Source organism: Xiphophorus hellerii, chromosome 9 (genome assembly GCF_003331165.1).
Source record: "Xiphophorus hellerii strain 12219 chromosome 9, Xiphophorus_hellerii-4.1, whole genome shotgun sequence".
NCBI classification, from domain to species: Eukaryota; Metazoa; Chordata; class Actinopteri; order Cyprinodontiformes; family Poeciliidae; genus Xiphophorus; species Xiphophorus hellerii.
In genome coordinates, this window is record NC_045680.1 from 6,359,325 (window position 1) to 6,379,754 (window position 20,430).

At 36.4% G+C, this 20,430-nt stretch overlaps 1 protein-coding gene across 2 annotated transcripts in view; it reads left to right on the forward strand.

Moving 5' to 3' along the window:
- Nucleotides 1-397: 397 nt before the first annotated feature.
- abca7 (ATP-binding cassette, sub-family A (ABC1), member 7) overlaps nucleotides 398-20,430 on the forward strand; it is a 41,256-nt gene continuing 21,223 nt past the window's right edge. For both annotated transcript variants that reach the window (XM_032572918.1, XM_032572919.1), the window contains exons 1-24: nucleotides 398-671; nucleotides 1,978-2,076; nucleotides 3,152-3,245; nucleotides 4,217-4,358; nucleotides 5,014-5,138; nucleotides 6,141-6,259; nucleotides 7,071-7,268; nucleotides 8,308-8,400; nucleotides 8,527-8,764; nucleotides 10,454-10,593; nucleotides 10,684-10,800; nucleotides 10,909-11,106; nucleotides 12,575-12,780; nucleotides 13,077-13,253; nucleotides 13,419-13,641; nucleotides 13,717-13,938; nucleotides 14,821-15,025; nucleotides 15,235-15,348; nucleotides 16,091-16,262; nucleotides 16,433-16,564; nucleotides 17,872-18,011; nucleotides 18,131-18,268; nucleotides 19,291-19,535; nucleotides 19,610-19,667. In XM_032572918.1, coding sequence (XP_032428809.1) covers nucleotides 2,011-2,076; nucleotides 3,152-3,245; nucleotides 4,217-4,358; nucleotides 5,014-5,138; nucleotides 6,141-6,259; nucleotides 7,071-7,268; nucleotides 8,308-8,400; nucleotides 8,527-8,764; nucleotides 10,454-10,593; nucleotides 10,684-10,800; nucleotides 10,909-11,106; nucleotides 12,575-12,780; nucleotides 13,077-13,253; nucleotides 13,419-13,641; nucleotides 13,717-13,938; nucleotides 14,821-15,025; nucleotides 15,235-15,348; nucleotides 16,091-16,262; nucleotides 16,433-16,564; nucleotides 17,872-18,011; nucleotides 18,131-18,268; nucleotides 19,291-19,535; nucleotides 19,610-19,667 — 3,562 coding nt within the window. In that variant the 5' untranslated portion in view covers nucleotides 398-671; nucleotides 1,978-2,010. The remainder of the gene's footprint in view (nucleotides 672-1,977; nucleotides 2,077-3,151; nucleotides 3,246-4,216; nucleotides 4,359-5,013; nucleotides 5,139-6,140; nucleotides 6,260-7,070; nucleotides 7,269-8,307; nucleotides 8,401-8,526; nucleotides 8,765-10,453; nucleotides 10,594-10,683; nucleotides 10,801-10,908; nucleotides 11,107-12,574; nucleotides 12,781-13,076; nucleotides 13,254-13,418; nucleotides 13,642-13,716; nucleotides 13,939-14,820; nucleotides 15,026-15,234; nucleotides 15,349-16,090; nucleotides 16,263-16,432; nucleotides 16,565-17,871; nucleotides 18,012-18,130; nucleotides 18,269-19,290; nucleotides 19,536-19,609; nucleotides 19,668-20,430) is intronic.

Consider the following 20,430-nt stretch of genomic DNA (forward strand, 5'->3'; position numbering starts at 1 on the left):
TTTTTGCCAACTACTTTTGTGCTTTTACTTGAATAATTTCTTAGGTTTATTTTTTACTTGAGTTAAAATATGTTGAAGTAGTGCTGCTCTTACTTGAGTATATTTATGCACAACCGGAAACTATAAATTGTTTTTAATTGCTTGTTTTTATTCGGTGTCCGTATCCTACAAATAAAATGAATTACTAGCATTATTATAAACTGTGATTACCTAACAGATTCATAATGAAGCTACTTGGTGGGACTGATTGGCTGATCAACTTTTCTTTAGTCACGAAAACACAGGCATTCACCAATCAGATTCTGAACCGGCTTCCACTACCGCACCCCGGAACAAACTTTGTCCAATCAGCTTTGCCGGTGGGCGGGACTAAGTAGCTTCCACCTGCTGACAGAAACATTAGGGAGTCAATGTCAAGCTACCCGGTGAGGCTGTCGGTATGTTTGACACCGTCGCAGGAGTTATGAATTGATCATATATTTCCAGAAAGGCAATTTTGACTTTAGATTTACACCTTAGAGGACAATTCGTGACGTTTTGACTTTTTAAACCGCTTTAGTAATGAGACCGTAAACCCTAAAATAGCATCACTATGAGATGCTAAGAAGAGGAAGCTAGCGTTACCCAATCAGGAATTTAGTGTTTTGCTTCCGCGTTTCCAATTTACCAAGGTAATTTTTTTATTATCTACTTACCATTTTGCAGTTTAACCTGGTAAATGATTTAATTGCAGAATAAATAGCGTTTATAGTTCAGGTTTATGTTACATTTGGATTGGTTTATTGAGAATGACAATATCTCTATGTTGTCATGGGGATTGCTTGATCCATTATTATTACTATTATTAATAGTAGGGTGAAAGTGAGCGTCTTCAGGTGAGAAAGTTAAGCTGTTTGGATCAAGAGGATTTCAGGATCAAGCAGGGGATTGTCAGTGCCGAGCAGATCTCAGCGGGCATGAAACGCAACCTTTACTCTCCCAGCACACACAGTCAAAAAGTACATGGCAAATCGTGCAACAGAGAAAACAATGCAGAAAATTATTTTAAAAAGCAAAAACAATAAATTTAGCAAAATTCATAATGCAACTGGATGGAATTGGCCATTATTTTCCCACAGTGGGGGAATTCTGATGTAACAAGTTAAAGTGGGAACATGCATATTCACACAAAAGTAAAAAATATATAAAAACTTGAATAGGAGACTGTACAGTAAGGGCAAATTTACCAAATAAGAGATACTTGGTGTAAAAGAAATGTGCAGCTGATTAGAGTAACTTAAAGAAAGAAAATGTACAAGATGTGCTTTTATATATATATATATATATATATATATATATATATATATATATCTGGAAAAAAAGAGAGACCGCTGCAAAATTATACTCTTTATAGGTATATTTTTGAGTAAAATGAACATTGTTCTTTTATTCTATGAACTACTGACATGTCTCTGAAATTTCAGGCAAACATTTGGTATTTATTTGCAGAAAATGAGAAATGGTCAAAATAATAAAAAAGACACAGTGCTTTCAGAGCTCAAACAATGCAAAGAAAACAAGTTCATATTCATTTAGAAACAACAACACTAATGTTTTAACTCAGGAAGAGTTCATGAATCAATATTTGGTGGAATAAGCAGGAGGTTTTCAACGGGGTTCAGTGCAGGGGACTCTCCAGTTTTTCCAGCACTGTGTATGAACAGATTATTTACAAGAAAAACTGTACAAATAACGGCTGGAATGTTGTTTGAAATGCGAAATCTGCAAATATCAACAGGAATGTGAAGACTTGCTGAGTTTGTTGGTAGCAGTGATGTTTGTAGAGTGTAAATGCCGGGAGGAAGGATCTGTGATAGCAGTCCTTTGTGCACCAAGGATGCAGAAAGGAACTTAGTCACTTGGATCTCTGGGTCAAATCTTGTTGAGTTTGACCCATTTTGTAATCAGCCATGTTTTTTTTTTTTGTTTTTTTTGCAGGAGAAAGTTATGGCACGGTAACAGCTGGAAGCAATGGGGTTTTTCAGGCAGCTCTACCTCCTCCTCTGGAAAAATGTCACATACCGCAGGAGGAATAAGGTTATTACATTTTTATATTTTAATATTAAAGCGTGTTGATTTTGCAGGTAAGTTTTTAAATCGGGATACATTTTAAAGTAATTATTTAAAACCATCACTCTAAAGCAGGGGTGTCAAACTCATTTTTAGTTTTGGGCCAAATCAGAATCATGAATCTTCTTAAAGGGCCGGTTGTGCTGAATGTATTGATGAAACCTGTTCACAAACTGTTAAAATATCAATGAATTCTGAATTAAATATTACTGTTGAACATCTTTTCAGTCCCTCCAGGGTTTTGTGATTCCTTTTGTGATTTTTTTCTAATAAAGATCTTTAAAAAGTTTTTGTGGTACTAATTTGGAAATATTTGCGATATTTGTACTTATTTTTGACGGTAAATGTAACTTTTTGTTACTTGCTCTATAGATCAAGAACTATAATCTGACATTAATTGAGGTTAAGGCAGCTGTTTAGTACAAGTAAAAAAGATTTTGAGACGTTTTGAGAAAAATCTGTGATAAACTTCCAGTTATTAGAGCAAAATAGTGCAAGAATTTGTTGAGAAACTGGGGGTACTGATTGATATCATTTGGCAGTAAACAGATAAAACCGGCATTGATTTGATTGATAACATAATATTTAAGCTCACTTAGTGTTTAGTCAAGAATCTAGATGGCCACATAAAAAGCTATGGCGGGCCGGATTTGGCCCCCGGGCCTTGAGTTTGACACATGTGCTTTAAAGCGTATACAAAAATATATTAATTTGGGGTATGTCCTCCAGCATTAATTTTAGTCAGTTTTGATTTCACTTTATTAACAATAAATAACAAAATGTGCATACATTTACTGGTCATATGTTTAGTTACAGCTGAACCTACAGAATCGAGTTAATTTTTTAAGAAAGTTTGTTTTTTTAACTCCATTCTAAAAAAAAATCGAAAATAAAAAAATCACTTATTTACTGATCGCAGTAGTTTAAGTTCAGAACGCACTAATACTGATACTGGTTCCTTCTAGTTGCTAGTTCTTGTTTCTGATAAATTATCAATATTAAATGTTTGTTGAATTGATAATCGTTCCCAAATTCCCCGCAGATCCAGCTGTTGATCGAGCTCCTCTGGCCTCTCTTCCTCTTTGTCATCCTCATCTCTGTTCGTCATTCACACCCTCCTTACAAACAAGGCCAATGTAAGTGATTCGTTGTTGTACAGGTGTTTACTCTCTCACTCTCAAAGGTTTGAAAAATGGCCTTCTGCCAACAAGCTAATCAAGATTAACTCACTCAGAGTGGTGCTTGTGCCATGCACCCGTCTGCTTTCCAATCCTGCAGAGTTAATGACCTTCTGTGACAAGTTCTCTCAGAGGAATTAGGTTGCTCACATGAGGAGTTTCACATGAGAACAATGAACAAGACATCTCTTTATAAATTCATTTAGGCAAAATATGACTCTTGCAACTGTTCAGTTTGTTAGAGGATTTAATTTTGCCTTAGTGGAAGAGGACAGTCAGTGTTGAAGAAAAGCACTAAGAAGTTATTTTTACAGTTTTCTGTAAGCTCTGCAGGGGCATGCAACAAACTTCTGGTCAGGTGAGACTAATACTGAACTTTTTGGTATATACACAATTAGTAGGATAAATAATAAAGGGAAACTCTGGAAGAAAACCTGTTCGAAGTTGCAAAAGACCAGAGAAAAATCCAGCCAGAGTTACAGTAGTTCAGGTCAAAGCATATCCATGTGTTAGCACGTCCCAATGTCCCAGTCCAGTTTTTTTTGATCCAGTATTGAAAAAATAGCCAACATTTTAGTTCCTAAATATGCGAGACTAGTAAAGAGAAATCCCCAAAGACTTCCTTAAAGCAAATTTTTAGATTTTCTTTTGCATCTTTTTCCTTTCTCTACATGCTACAATTTGATTTCTGTGTCACATAAAATCAATGTAAAAATAATTGTTTGTGGTTGTAACATGGCAAAATGTTTTTATTTTTGTTATTGTCTTTTCATAACCTCATAAATATGAGATAACATTTTTGTTTTTCACGTGACGCAATCTTGATATGAGTTAATATTTTTACTCCGTTTTGTATTTCACCACAGTCTTTCAATATATTTAGCTAATCTGTGCGTCCTAAGCGTTTGTTTCTCTTTAAATTTTTGCAGGCCACTTCCCAAACAAAGCGTTGCCGTCGGTAGGCACCGTTCCCTGGATTCAAAGCATCGTCTGCAACATCAACAACCCCTGCTTCCACCGCCCGACGCCGGGGGAAACACCGGGCCAAGTGGGAAACTTCGACAACTCCATGTAGGTAGAGCAGAGGAAGTCAGAGTTTATATTTGGCATAGAAGAGTTTTATTTTTTTAATCTCTTAAAATGTTTTCGAGTTAAATATAGCTTATTGTTATCTAGTTTTGTTTTTGTGATTTGAAAGTTTTGAAACAGACAGCAAGTTGTTCTAGATCGTAACATAAACAGAGACAAAGAAGTTCTAATCTTTGATAAGAGATTATAAAACACAAAACATGGTTTGAAGTAGGAAATCATGGCACTTTGTGTCCATTGCTGCTTTATTTTAGCTTCTTAAATGACTCAGAAGCAATGATGCAGTTAACTGGAGTATTGTCTTGTTCTTAGTCCTGTGAATTAAAATGTCACAGGACTTAAATGTCACTTATTTTGCAGAAATGGACAGGTGGAGTATTTACTTTTGTTGTATACAGATGAGGATATTACGTAAAAGAACATTGGTTACTTTTTTTTTTTTTACCATTTCTTCCATCCCTTCCTCTAAGTATTTAAAGAGAAACTTCTTGTGAAAATTGTCGTGAGTCAGTGAAGAAAATATCTTTATTTCTTTTAACTGCACCTGGTTGCATCTGAGAAATATTGATGTTTGTAGCTTAAAGTATAGCAAGTGTCTGTCAAAGTTAAGTATTCTTTCCTTGTTGTTCTCCTGCAGACTGTCTCGTCTTTTTGTGGATGCTCAGACAGTTTTGTCCTACAGTGGAAATCGGAGCTTCTCCAATTTTCAGGACCTGATGGAAAGTGTCCGGCTCCTGGGAGAAAGATTTGGATCGCTGCCAAGTACGTGTGACATTTTATATACTTGAAAGCAAGACACAAAACTAGTCACCTTTTCCAACTCCCCCCCCCAAAATCAGTTGTCTGGCATTGTTTGCTTAAATATATTTGATTCATTGAAACAGTGAAGTAGCCCTTTAATTTAGCTACAAACCACACACCAATTTTAGCTTCTTTAGCTTCCTTATTCACCGTTTTCTGATTAAAAACTCCAGATTGTAAGGGCTGCACAGATACTCCTATCTCATCCGAGAATCAGCAGCTTCACTTTGTGATTGGTGTAAACTGGTGATGAATGAAAAGCAGATTGTTTTACGTCTGCTTTCATGAAAGAACCTCAGTGTATAATGTTTGGCTTCTCCCGGTTGTGGTCAGATTAAGTTACCTTAGTTTTCCCGTGAAACAAAATGAGCTGAATGAAAGCAGGTTTTGCTCTTTTGTTCGACAGTAATTCAATTCCTTAAACTTGTCTGAATGGGGGTTTTTTTCTAGAGGAGCTGAAATTATTTATTTGAACCACAAACATGACTTTTAAAAACCCTTAAAGTAACTACAGATTTATTGCTGTAATTCTTGTAATGGTATCTTGGATAAATAGCTCAACTGAAATGAAAATAGTGTAATTTATTCAGTCTAGAGCTGAAGCTCCTCATTAATTTTGAATGACTAGTTGGGGTGAAGCTTTCACTGCTTCTGTGTGAGGAACAATAGCCGCTACTTCTCCCAAACCGACATTGTTTCTTTCTTTTCAGTCTGTATTGAACCAGATTATTCCCACTAAATGAAAACCCGCTTTGAGATTCCTATTTGGTACACGCTGGATTCCCTAAAGACAAATTATTTACACCTTGATTGTCTGCCAGTGAGTGTAAAACATAACAAGAATGTTAGTTTGTGTGTTAACCTTCCTGCAGAAAGCTTGAGTTTCTCCTGATCTTGTTACTAATCCCAATGTGTTTTTTATTTCTGGTGAATTTCGGTTCTGATGATTTGTGTTGCCTGTAGGTCTTGCTGTTAAAGAATACCTGAGGCCCAACGAGACGTTCTCCAGTTTTCTTCTGACCAACGGAAACCTATCGTCTTCAACTGTGGACCAGCTGATGGACGCTCGCCTTAATTTTCAGGTTTAACTCTTATTTACCAAAATCTACTTGTACACATTGAGGGAAACTCTATAAACCTTGTCATTTGGATTTGTTTTGAGAAAATGCAAATGTTTTTGCTCTATTGTTAACTGCTGAAATTATTCTTGCATGCCTGACTTGGTTGAATAAAACATATTATGAATTAAAAGAGTAAAGATTCATAAAAAGAGATTTCTAGACCAAGATTTTCACATGCCAGGTGTCAATTAAAATGAATGATAGAAACTAGATTCACTCAGGACTGAAAATTTGAGTCACCAAAAAGTTCTGTTGGGATTCCAGTTGTGTAGGTAATGATTTTAAGTAGTTATTTAAATTTCAAGTGTTTTCTGAGTAGTGGCATTATACAATAAAAACATGTTTTATCACAGTTGTTTTTAAATTTGCCTGTTCCTAAAACACACTAAGGTCATGGTTCTCGAACTGTGATACTGGAACCACTGGTGCTGCCTCTGATAATAGATAAGAATACGTTTGGTACAATTATTTAATAGTGAAATAAAATCTAATAATCTCATTGATTTCAGTGTGATTTGCTAATAACAGGAACGTTATCACAGGAATCAGTGTAGGTGTTTATTTAGATCAAGAAATGATGATTGAAATAATAAAGGAATTTTTTTTTAAATAATTTGTTTATCATTTGTAAGAAAAGATGTTTAAGCCATATCTGCATTAGTAAGCCACATTTTAGAGCATATTGAGTCAGGTGCAGACATTTTTTCCTCATCCTCATAGCTCAACAACATTTTAAAATCAACTCAGCCAACCAAAGGTTTCTCCTTTCCAGGCTTTGCTGACTGGAGTCCAGATGCCACTGAAAGTCTTGGTGTGCAATGCAACCTTGCTGGGAGGGCTGCTGTCTGTGGACGGAGGAGCAGCCAACATGGCGGCTCTTCAGAACGAGCTTTGTGAGCTTCCTGCTGGTGTCCTGCGTGACGCTGAACGCCTTTTTCTCTCTCAGCTTGATGTGACCAAGTTCCTTACAGTAAGTGAGATATAAAGTGGTTGCAGAGCCGTGGAAGACAAAATGCAGTTTTTAAATTATGATTTTTTTATTTATTGAGGAAAAATCGGTCCAGACCAACATGGCCCTGTGTGAAAACCAACTCCCCTCTAAAGCTAGTGACTGGTCATGCTGCTTATGGCTCTAATAGCCTCCAACAAGTGTTAGCAATTACCTTCATTTAGTGTTTTATTACTGTGGAGGAATGTTTGCGCTCTGTGAAATCATTTAATTGACCTCATTCCCAGGATCAACGCCATGTGTAAAGTCGCGCCGCAGCATCTCAATCGGATTAAAGTTCAGACTTCCACTCAAATCCTAAATGTGTTTTTCTAGGTTTGCAGGTGGGCTTTAGATTTTTATCCTGCTTTAGAATTTAATCTTAAAGCTGCAGTATGTAACTTTTATTAAAAAAAAAAATACTGCCATTTGAAGAAATGCACGACTCCCAGTCAAAGACAATCACTCAGAGCTACGAGGAGCGTTTTAGTGCTAATCAATCTCATGTACGCACTGCTCATTGTGCTAATGGCGGAGAAACAACTTACCATTACAGGAAAACTGTTTATCCGCCATCATTTTTCTCCATGCTAACTAGCCAGAGCATTCCTGGTAGGCTCTGTTGTTGTAAACTAGCTTTAGCGTAGCAGAGAGCAAGGGAAAAGATGTGATAAATGAGTACACGAGCTTGATTGACAGCACTAAGACCCTCCTCCAGACTCTGATTGGTTGTTTCTAATTAGCACAGGTTTTTAAAATTTTTTTTAATGAAAGTTACATACTGCAGCTTTAAAGAGTCAAATTTATATTTAAAATTTTGACTTTTTGAGGTGATCTTTCTCTCCTTGGATTTGCTTGATGATCTGAGTGAAATAGTGTAATAAAAACAACTATGTGTTGAGTGATCTGAAAGAAGAGACATAAAAGTGGAAATATAAAATATGAAATATATATTTTTGTGATGAATTCTCTGTCAGCTCATCTTCCAAAACTTAATTAAAACTTTTTAAATGTTTGACAGAGAGACCGTCTAATTGGCAGCGCCGATGAGCTCAGGATCGTCAGCCAGGCCATCAGCTCGGTTTCCCAGGAGCTCGCTGTCCTCATAGATGATGTGAGAACATTTTTCTTTTGGTGTATCAATAATTTGTTCATATTTATCACTGCTTTCTTAAATTGACGTTTCCTTGCTCTCTACGTCTTCATTTTCCCTTCTGCCTTTCATTATTCCTTCCCTCAGTTGTCCTCCCTTTCCAGTTTTGCAGAAATGAACGCAGCTCTTAGTCTTCTGTCTCCTGAAAACCGCACAGCTCTGCCCAGAGAAAGCTTCGGAGCTTTTTCAAGGATCATGTGCGGCCATCCCCAAAGTGGCGGTGAACGCATCCCGTCGCTCAACTGGTATGAAGACAACAATATCAAGTCGTTCTTAGGCAGAAACGGCACGGAGGACGTGGTCCTGGACACCGACAACAACACAAGTAAGAGGCTTTTCTGATCAGGGTTTTCAGTGGATTTATTCTTAAATGGAAACCTTCCAAGCTATTTATTTTGTTGCTAATGATTATGGTTTGTGAGGTGAAAATCACAAATGTATCCACCTTCTTACCCTCCGGGTTTCTTTTTGTTTCAAACTTTTTACCACCTAACAGGCTTTTTTAAAATTTTAAACCACAAAATGGTTTTAGGTGTTCCAGCAATTGTTAGTGATGTTATTTATTTGTTTAAATCAACTTAAGAAACATATAAAAACCATTACATTTTGTAGTATTATTTTATACAGGTTTAGATGTCAAATGTTTGTTAATGTTGATAATTATTTACCACAGCTAATGACAAAAATCCAAATTTAGTTTCCCACAAAGCAAAACATTATGGGTGATTTTAAAAAAAGTGATGGTACAGTGAAAAAAAATTACTAAATAAATGCAAGATATGGAAAAAATATGAAAAAATAATAAAATGACACGTGACAGTGAATTTAAAAAAATTATGTAAGTACAGAATAATTAGAAAAATAAAAAATAAATTCATATGTAAAATTAAATAATATTGATAATGTTAAATTAATACAGCTGAAAATCAAATATAAAGTTCTGTTAAAATATATAATCAAATAAGTTGTGAAAGTTCCTACATTTTATCTTTTGGATGCAATATTTGGCACATTAATTATTTTATCAAGCCGTTTATGATTTCTGTATTTATCGCTAATTTTGGCAGGCTCAGTCCTCCATACCTCAGTGATTAAACAAGATATTGGTAGCTTAAGCAGTGTGGGTAGGTTTCCGGTCCCGCTGGAAAATGAAATAATGGAATCTGAGCTGGTTTTGGACTTGACAAAACACAGGAAAGCCACACTAGCAGATGACGAGATGAAATCATCACTGGCTGTGGAAATGGAGCCTCTTCACTCTTCCTCCAGACTCTGGCTTCTTGACTTCTGGATGAAATGCAAAAGTTACTTTTCATCTGAAAAGAGGACTTTGCACCATTGGGAAAAGTCTAACCTTTTTTTGGTCTCCCTGGTTCAGAAATGACTTAATGTGACCGCTGTATCTCATGTACTGGATGTTTCTTTGTGTGTTGGGTCTTGAAATATGGAGTCCAGCTGCAGTTCATGCGTATGAATATCACTCAAAGATTTGATTATCACTTTTGTGTGCATACTTTGTATGTATCACATTTTTTCCTTCCACTCAACCTTCTATTAATATGCTCCAGAACTCTGTGAACAGCCAATTTCTTTAACAATGACCTACAGTTCCTTACATTTCTAGTAACTGACTGCTGAACTGTCAGGTCAGAAGTTTCCCCATGTTTATGTAGGTCATAACTTTTCTGTTTCTAAAAATCTTTTTTTATTTGTAATTTTTATTTATTTTGAAATGGGAGATTTCAGTTTTCATTAGATGTAAGCAATAAAAGTCATAATGACCAAATTTTAAATGGGTGTTGAATATATAGAAAAGTTTCACTTTTCAGTAATATTATTGACATGTATTCATTTTTTGATTAAAAACCAAATCTATTTTAGTTTTAATTGAAATTTGTTAGACTTCTTGCACTCATTATGTGGCGTTTTTTTTTTTTTTTTCCAGCTAATAATCTTGTTCTGGTAGTGCCATTTTGCTTGGTAAAAGTTTCTACTGTTTTCTTTACTTCTTTAGCGCCTTTTTGCAAAAGTTTGATTCAAACACTGGAGTCGAATCCTCTTTCTCGCATCGTATGGCGAGGAATTAAACCTCTGTTCATCGGAAAATTGCTGTACACACCGGACACTCCTGTAGTTCGACAAGTCATGAAAGAGGTACCAAACCCTTGTTTATCTGTTGCACAAGCAGTTATTGTTGTTAAGGAAAATAATGCTTTCATTCATCTTTAATCTAACTTTCTGTAGGTGAACAAAACATTTGAAGACCTCCAGATTCTTCAGGATCTGAATGATGCCTGGATGGAGGTGGGACCAGAAATTAAGAACTACATGGAGACCAGTGTGGAGATTCAGCTGCTGAAGGTTGGATTTGTCCTCTGTTGATCTGCAACATGAGGGTTTAGAGTGTAACGACACATTTTATGCCGGAAAGTCTTTTTTTAAAACCATCTTCTTTTGTGTTTGCACCAGGAATTGCTGAGGCGTCCAGAAATTGCGGTCTTGGTGAACATGCGTTTGGAAAACACAACGTGGACGGCGTCACGGATCGTTCGTTTCCTGTCCACGCCGTCACCGGACACGCCGAGGAAACCTGGAGCACCGCCGACCTGGCTGGACGTCTACAACAACATTGGAAACACCGTCGGCACACTTTCACAAGTCTCCAAGGTTTTCCACATTTATCGTTGTTGATCTAGACAGTACAAAAGTTTTGAATCACATCTGATATCTTCTCAAAAAACAGACATTTTGTGGACTTTCTGAAGTACTTGGGTTTCACTCATTTTCATACTCTGAGGTAGCGTGTACTTAGAATATGAAAGTAAACAAATGGAGAACAAAAGAAAGTAAACGTCATTTGAAGATCAGGGATCTAAAGAGGCAGTGTTATGTTAAATTTACAGTTTTGAACTGTAAGTCATGTTATAATGTTATTCTCTCATCAAAAACTTACCTGGAGTGTAAACTTGATTCTTTCCAAATGCATGTTTGAGAAATCCTTTAATCTCCATGGCAACCAATCAGCCGTGCAAAATGACTGGGTGGACCTAGCCCCACCTTCAAGGCGAGGCTGCAGTTTCCAAGCTTCTGTGCTCCTGCTGCACAGAGCATCCCATCCCTCTAACTCCTCCATTCAGCTCCTCCAGACTAGTCATCAGCAATTAGCAAACACCTGGTGGAACTGCACATATGTGCTTCTTCTCAGTGCAACGTTGGTAAAAACGTTGCTAAAGAGTTAATGGAGGAGCCATGTGATGGCTTCCTGAAGGCAGAGCTTCAGAAAGAGCAAGAGTTTTTAAAGAGACAGAGGCCCAATTTCAAGACGCTAAATTACAGATTTATTTTAAGTCATGTTTGATAATTGTAGCATTTTTATAACAACTGAAGGTAACACAGTTACTTGATTGTGTTATAAAATGGCGCAATGTGTCTGGAAAAAGTAGCTTTCGGGTTGAGGTCCAGCTAAGAAAATATCTGGAAAAGCCGACAAGAACAGGTGAGTTTTACCTTAAATGACTCAGTTATAAATCTACTGTTTTATTTTTGTTCTAGGTATATTTCCATTTGAACAGGGCTCTATAGTCTTTTTTTATATCTGCTTAAATAATCTAATGAACCCATGCACAGATTTCGAACGAGATGAATATTGCTGCTTTTTAAAAACATTAAAAATATGTTTGTTTGTTTTTGTAAGACCTTTTGCAAAAGAAACTTACAAAAAAAGTAAAATAAAAATTATTATATTTAAACAATGCAATAATTGTCTAAATATTATAAATTGATCAAATTTATATTTCATAAAAGTAATATTTATAAAATATTGATAACATTTTATATTAACTATTTTTAAAAAAATATATATTATAATATACTATATTCAATATTTTATATATATATATATATATTAGTATATTATATATATATAATAAAAAAGCAGTTATAAAATGGTTGTAATATAAAATGTTGTCAATATTTTGTAAATGTTACATTTATGTAATATAAATTTGATCAATTTATAATATTTAAACAATTATTGCATTGCTTAAATATTATAATAATAATAATAATAATTGTTTTTTTGTAAGTTTCTTTTAATAATAACATCTTTGCTGTTTCCTGTGCGTTTTCTTCTCAGTGTTTCAGTTTGGACAAGCTGGAGGGGCTGGACTCGGAGGGTCAGCTGATCGGCAGAGCTCTGGAGCTGCTGGAGGACAGGCAGTTTTGGGCAGGTGTGGTTTTCCTGCTGCCCAACGCGTCGTCATCGCAGCTCCCGCCCCACGTCACCTACAAGATTCGAATGGATATCGATGATGTGACCAAGACCAATAAGATTAAAGACAGGTGCTGAGGATTCTTCTTACATTTAAGCCTTTTATGCTTCTGTGTTGGGATGTTATTTTTTTTCTGTTGTAATAATAAGGAATTACAATTATATGTTAAAATACAATACTTGTAAAGAAAACACAGAGCCATGGAAACCCTGTAGAACATTTTGTAGTCGGTTAAAAACAATAAATTCTTCAGGTTTTTATTTGCTTCAAGCATCAGAGCAGTTTTTACTCAGCATTATGGTTTGTTTGAAGAAAAAGAAAAAGCTGATTTGTTTTTTAAAAGTTTTTTTTTCTTTTTTTTCCCAGGTTTTGGGATCCGGGTCCAGCTGCCGACCCGTTCGACGACATGCGCTACATTTGGGGCGGTTTTGTCTACATACAAGACCTGGTGGAGAGAGCTGTGAATTATGTCCTAACTGGAGTTAAACAGACCACTGGCATCTACATCCAGCAGATGCCATATCCCTGTTATGTGGACGATGTGTGAGTAAAACTGTTAAGTGTTGACGCGTTCACCAGGGTCCCAGAAATTTAATAAAAATATAGAAGCCATTAGAAATGCCTCCTTATGTGATCTTAGACATTAAGTATTAACTTGCATGTAGTTTTGTAGCAGGAATAACTGCATTTAAAAAAAATTTTATGCAGCTTCCTTCGAGTGCTGAACCGCTCCCTACCTCTCTTCATGACTCTGGCGTGGATCTACTCGGTGGCCATGATCATTAAAGGCGTGGTGTATGAGAAGGAGGCCCGGCTGAAGGAAACCATGAGGATTATGGGTCTCAGCACAGGAACGCTGTGGCTCAGCTGGTTCATCAGCAGCGTCGTCCCGTTCTTGATTTCTGCTGTGCTGCTCATTGGTCTCCTTAAGGTTTGGCAACTTTTCTGCTCCCATTACGATGTTGCTGTACGATGACTGCTAAAACTCTTCTCTCTCCTTTTGTAGTGGGGGGATATTTTGCCTTACAGCGACCCCACTGTCGTCTTTTTTTTCCTCATGGCGTTTGCCACCGCCACCATCATGCAGTGTTTCCTCATCAGCACCTTTTTCTCCAAAGCCAACCTGGCTGCTGCCTGTGGAGGGCTCATCTACTTCAGCCTCTACCTGCCCTATGTGCTGTGTGTCGCCTGGAGAGATCACCTCACGTCCACACACAGGGTCTTAGCTGTGAGTTTGCTTCTAAAGTTCAATATTTACTTTTTTTGTTTCATTTGATTACTTAAATTTGCTTGATTTTGAACAAATTCTGCCCTTATTGAACTTAAACTAGTGATTCTTATTGAACTAAGTCACAAACTTAAATGTGTTTTACTGAGATTTTATGAGATCAACATTCACAAAGTATTTTATGATTGTGAAATTGAAGAAAAAGCAGTGGACGGAAATCTCCTGCATAGGGTTAAAACAATTAAGCGTGATTATTTAAGTGAACATCAACTGCAGTATACAGACTCAATAAAAGATAATTTACTGAAAGAACAACACATTCACACACCCAGAGCAGTAATTAGGCCAAAACTGTGGAGAGAAATATACAATTTTGCATTTAAGATAAAAAAAAAACGTATTTTCTTGTAAATATGCTCTACTGAGAAATCCTCAAGTGGCAGTTTTAACTTTGCCTGGTTCAAATTCTGCAAAAAACCTTTTTCTCTCTGATTAGTAATCAGTTAATCCGAAAAATAATCAACTGATCAGTCCTACACTGTATTGATACGTTGAGCAGAAAGGACTGAGCTTTCCACATGTTGATAAAAGTATTTTTTAGGGGGCGTGCTGTGGTGGCGCAGGGGGTTAGCACGCCCCACGTTTGGAGGCCTTAGTCCTCGACGCGGACGTCGCAGGTTCGACTCCCGGTCCCGACGACCTTTGCCGCATGTCTTTCCCCCTCTCCTCACCCTTCTTCCTGTCTGCCTACTGTCGAAAAAATACGAGCCACTAGCGCCGCAAAAACTCTTCGGAGAAAAAAATGGAAAAAAAAAAGTATTTTTTAAGGTCAAATGCCTATGAATACTTTATTAACAGCACGTGTTTTCTGGTCTCTGTCAGAGCTTCCTGTCTCCTGTGGCCTTTGGTTTTGGCTGTGAGTATTTCTCTCAGTATGAGGAGCAAGGCGTGGGGATCCAGTGGTTCAACCTGCGAGCCAGCCCTGTGGAAGGAGATACGTACAGCTTCACCACCTCCATATCTATGCTTTACGTGGACGCCTTCATCTACGCTATTGCAGCCTGGTACATTGAAGCAGTGTTTCCTGGTAGGACACATTTATGTATTTTTAGTAGATGTTTTGCGTATTATTAATATTTTTGAGCTGTGATCAGTAGCCACACTTTTAACACCCCAGCATTAAGGAGATCAGTACTGTTTGTGTCATAGTTAAGATTATTGTTGCAATAATTTAAAAAAATATACCCAGTATTATCCTTTTGGTGTGAAGACACATGTGTGTGAATGTATTCTCAGGTCAGTATGGCATCCCCAGGCCTTGGTACTTCATCTTTCAGCTCAACTACTGGGGTGGGATTCCTTTAGAAGCAGGCATGCCGATCCCTCCAGCTCCCACCGACCAGGATGAAGGTACAAGAAGAGACTGAACTTCTGAAAGGAAAGTGAAATTTAAAATGTCAAGAGAAACACAACTGTAGGCAAAAAAAAATTGCTCTTCAGCTCTGTGATTTATAAAAGTGCGCTGGTGGTTTTCTAAGCTTAAGGCCATTAAGTAAATTGTGGTAACAAGCAGAGAGTGTAAGCCAGTTAAGCATCAAGGACTGGGAAAACTAGATGGCTAAATTTTATTTGAGTTTTCATCTTAGTTTATTTTTTTTCTCCTGTGAACATGCAACTTTTTTCCACCTTTATTTGTTCTTAGTCTAGTTTTTAATGATCTTGAAAATCCTGAAAAGTCTGAAAATTGATATGGGAGAAAAAGAAACGTACAAAAGCGATTTTCTACGGCATTATCAAAAATGTACATTTCTGTAACTTAAGGCAATTTAATTGATTTATGTTTACAACTCAAGTTTTTGCCAAGCATTAATCAGTTTGGATATCAAGTTAGTGACTGTACCGATGATTAAATAAATAAACACTTGATTAAAAACTTAAAGGTTTGTTTTAACAGCTTTGTTTGCCTCTAAACCTCTTTAGATCAGGGTTTTAAAGTGACAAAGACCCTAAAAACAGCTCGTTCTGAAAGGAACTGAAACTAAAATCTCATTATCTAAGAATGATTTTGTGCAAACAATGAACATAGATTTATTCAAGGAATCATAAAATTAAATTAGCTGGAAACCCTGAGGATGTCTAAATCTATCTTTAGATCACATTGAAGCAGAACCCAACAATATGAATCTTGGCGTGAACATCAGAAATTTGGTAAAAATCTACAAGAAAGGAGGGAAGATTGCTGTCAACCATCTAAATATGAAGTTTTTCGAGGGACAGATCACCTCCTTCCTCGGCCACAACGGAGCCGGCAAAACCACCACCATGTGAGGCTGAAACTTATTTCTTAACTTCTGTGAAATTTCCCCCAGAATTACCTGAAAGTAGTGGATGGATGATCAGAGCAAGCCTTTATTTTAGACTCGTTATGTCTAACAGCAGAGATTATGATTTAATTTAATGTGGAAACATTCTGGACATTTATTCTGTTTATCAGATCCGTCCTAACTGGGCTGTTCCCTCCCACCTCTGGGACCGTGTACGTGAAAGGCATGGACATCCGCTATGACCTGGACATCATCCGTAAGACGCTGGGAGTTTGTCCACAGCACAATGTCCTCTTTGACATGTAAGGATAAAAATTTGGATAAAGATTAAAATTTGTGGATTGGGGGATATTTAGTGACATTAACGACAATAATGCCTCAGTGTTGATTTCTTGTTATTCTTTAAACTCCTCTGTGTGTGCGGACAAGCGTCTGGGTGGCGTCTGTGTGTATGAACATCAACAGAGTTCGACGCCACTCACTGGTCGACTCCGCCGTCTACTTTCAAAACAATCATGGTGGATAAATCATCTGCTTCAGAAAGGCATTAGGCAGGTTTTATATGCTTTTAATGTCTAAAAACATATGGGAGTGCATAAAGTTAGGTGATAATTAATAGCAGACTTGGATATTGTGGAAGGTTTAATGGTGCAGCAAAAACACCATGTGAATTAGCCTGTCGCTAATTAATTAATCATAAATATTTTTTTAAGAGCTGTTTTAGTTACTGAGATTTGCTAATTTGTTTTATTTATGGTTTCAGTTGTGTGTGTGTGTGTTTTTAAAATTATCTCTGTTTTGTTGTTTTTGATATTTTTTAAATGAATTTATTTTTTCTTCCAGTTTAGAGTGTTCTTTACAAAATTAAAGTTCGCTGATCTTTGAGAGGGTGAACTTGCATTATTATGCCATTATCAATATATTACTTAAAAATTTGGGTCGCTCCTTCTTTATCACAATCATTTCTGAGAATTTATTGTTCAGCAAATTTGTTAAAAAGCTAATTACATGTAGCATCAGATGCTACATGTGAAACATCTGATGCTAAGATGTCAGTATAAATAGTTACTGTTAGTTTTTGTCCTAAATGCACTCAAATAAGTCTTTCTAACACATTTTTCTCAAACTAAATGTCAATTTAAATGTTTTTAAGTTGCTTCTAAAGAGATTAATGCAGAACTTGTGTATAATGTTCAGATCACGTTTACTTTTATAAATAGTGTCGATATCATCTAAACCAGGAATCTGCAACCTTTTCAGTCCAAAAAACCTTTTTTTCTCAGACTATATAAAACTCACTCAAAGCAACAAACTGTTCTTATAGTTTCCTTTTTTATATATGCCTAAAGTGTGGGCTTTTTTTTGTTTCTTGTGACATGCAATAACTGTCAAATTCAGATGTACAAAATACTTTGAAATGCTCATTTCATTCAATATGTTAGATTTTAAGATTTTTTGTCAGATTTGTAAAATGTATTGAACTATTTCTAAAACTTGACCTTATTCATGGGTTGTAAAAAAAAAAGTTTGATAGGAAATCTTCAACTGAGACTTCAAGTAGAAATGAATTTAATTTCAGTTTAGTTTTTTTTCTCCCTCTGTCGCTCAGACTCACCGTGGAGGAGCATGTGTGGTTTTATGGCTGTCTGAAGGGTTTGCCTGAAGAAAAGGTGATGGCTGAAATGAGCGCTTTGTTGGAGGACGTCGGCCTCCTGCACAAGCGTCATGATCAGACCAAAAACCTCTCTGGTAAGGTCACCAATTTCAACTCCAGAATCTAAAAAGGAATCAAGTCTGCTCTTATAGAAGTTAGATTTGTTTGCTTTTCTTTTTAAAAGAGGGAATTTTGCTTCTTCTGTGTCTCTCAGGTGGAATGCAGAGGAAGCTTTCTGTCGCGATCGCTTTTGTTGGCGGCTCCAAAGTGGTCGTCCTGGATGAGCCCACAGCTGGCGTCGACCCGTACTCCCGCAGAGGGATCTGGGATCTGCTGCTCAAATATCGCGAAGGTACCAGTGACTGTCACCAGTAATGAGAGGCGAGATTAGATGAAGACGCATTTTAGCAGCTGAAGTACACCTGGGCGATAAATCGATTAAATCCTGTCATTGAACTGTTTGGTTTGGAAGATTCTCATAATTAATAATTTTTATTATTATTATTATTATTATTGTTTTTTTCTTGGGTTTCCATTGTTCAGAATGATGTCAACATGACCAGAGCTGCCATCTTGTTTGACAAATGTGTCTTGCAGCTTTTATTTATTTGGATTTTGAATTCAGGTCAACTCTACGACAGAACATTAGACACTCTACAGTTTTAATTACAAGGATACAGATTTATTATTGCCTCCTTGTTGAAGTAATATATGAGAATAAAGTTCTAATATTAAAAGAATAAAGTAATAATTCTACTTCTACAGAAAAATATCAAAAAGGTTTAATTTCAAATGAAGAATGTTGGGAATACTTAATCTTTTAACACATGAGCATCCAATTATAATCAGAAGCAGGATTTTGAAATGGTTGTCCAAACGACTGAGTCCATTTGGAAGATGAGTGAGTCAGATACTGATAACTCTACTAGCTTTGTGTTTTTATTAAAAAAAAAAAAATTCTCATAATTTTAAGACATTCCACTGGTGATATTGCAACTTTATTCTACTGATATTATAACTATATTCTCATAATTAAACAAAAATAGCCTGGCCATAAAACTTGCAGGTGGGGGATTGAAATACAAGCCACTTTTTGAAAATATCTATCTCTTTTTCTTTTCTTCAGAAAAGAAAACAAGAAAAATAAAAACTTATTGAAATTGTAAATCGGATCCGTTATGAAAAAAATTGGAGATTTTATTTTTCACTCATCTTGGACAGCCCTAAGCTGAAACCTGAGCAAATAAGCTGTAAAACACAATTTAGTACAGCAACTTCACTCTTAACTAAACATGAATAAACTGACTAAAATGGCATGAACAAGACACACGGATGTGAACATTAGTCATATTTGTTTGTGTTTCGAACCATCAGATCGAACCATCATTCTGTCCACTCACTACATGGATGAGGCGGAGCTGCTTGGTGACCGGATCGCCATCATCTCCAAGGGGAAACTCTGCTGCTGCGGATCGCCGCTCTTTCTCAAATCCAAGCTGGGATCTGGTTACTACCTGACCGTGGTGAAGAGGGAGGAGCTAAGCACCAGCACTCCCAGTTATTCCAGTATCTGCACCAGTGCCAGCACCAGCACCAACAAGCTACCTCCTTTAGTAAAGGTTTGCTTGTAATCTGAAATTGGTTCTGCGGGCTTGTTTTTAAGGATAGATTCTAACTCGGCTTCATGTTTCAGGACAGTGAGTCGTCACTCAGTGAAGACACCGGACTGGGAAGTGAGGACACCAGTTCCTGTGAGTATTCAAGGACATCTGCACATCCTTAAAAAGGCTTAAATTTGTGTGTCTGAAATAAGGTATTAAAATATCTTAAATTCATTGAAAGATCCTAAGTTGGCCTTAAATACATTGATCCCAAGTCTTAAATTTTATCATGGGAGGACTATTTAATGTATTTTTTTCTTCTTGAGGGACTTTTCTGTCAGGCAAAAGTTTGAATTACACACAAACATTTTCATTGTGTTCTGTGACTCAAGGCTACACTGCAAAACACAAAATCTTACCAAGTATTTTATTTTCTTTTTTACCAAATACCTTAGGTCTTGAAGTCTGAACCACCCAAGCTTGAAATAAGAAAAAACTAACTTGCAAGTTACTTTTCAATGAGATACAGAAGCTTGTTTTAAGTAAAAATTCAGTAAAATTTTATTTAAAGGGGTGTGCATAAGACTGACATGAGTCTGTCATAAACATATCATCTGTCATGAACATGAAGAAGTCTTCAAAAATGATTACAATTATTGTCCTGAAGTGTCATTTGGTAAATAATGACACTTCTAATGCAAAGTTCTATTAAAACTTGTGATAAAAGTTAGTTAAAGGTGCCAACTTTGCATTAAAAGTGTCATTATTTAGGGAATGACACTCCATGACAACAGTCATAACCATTCATGAAGACTTCTTTATGTTCATGACAGATGTTATGTCATGTTTATAACAGCCTCGCACACCCCTTCAAATAAAGTGTTACCAAAAATTCCTTCATATTAATAAAGTT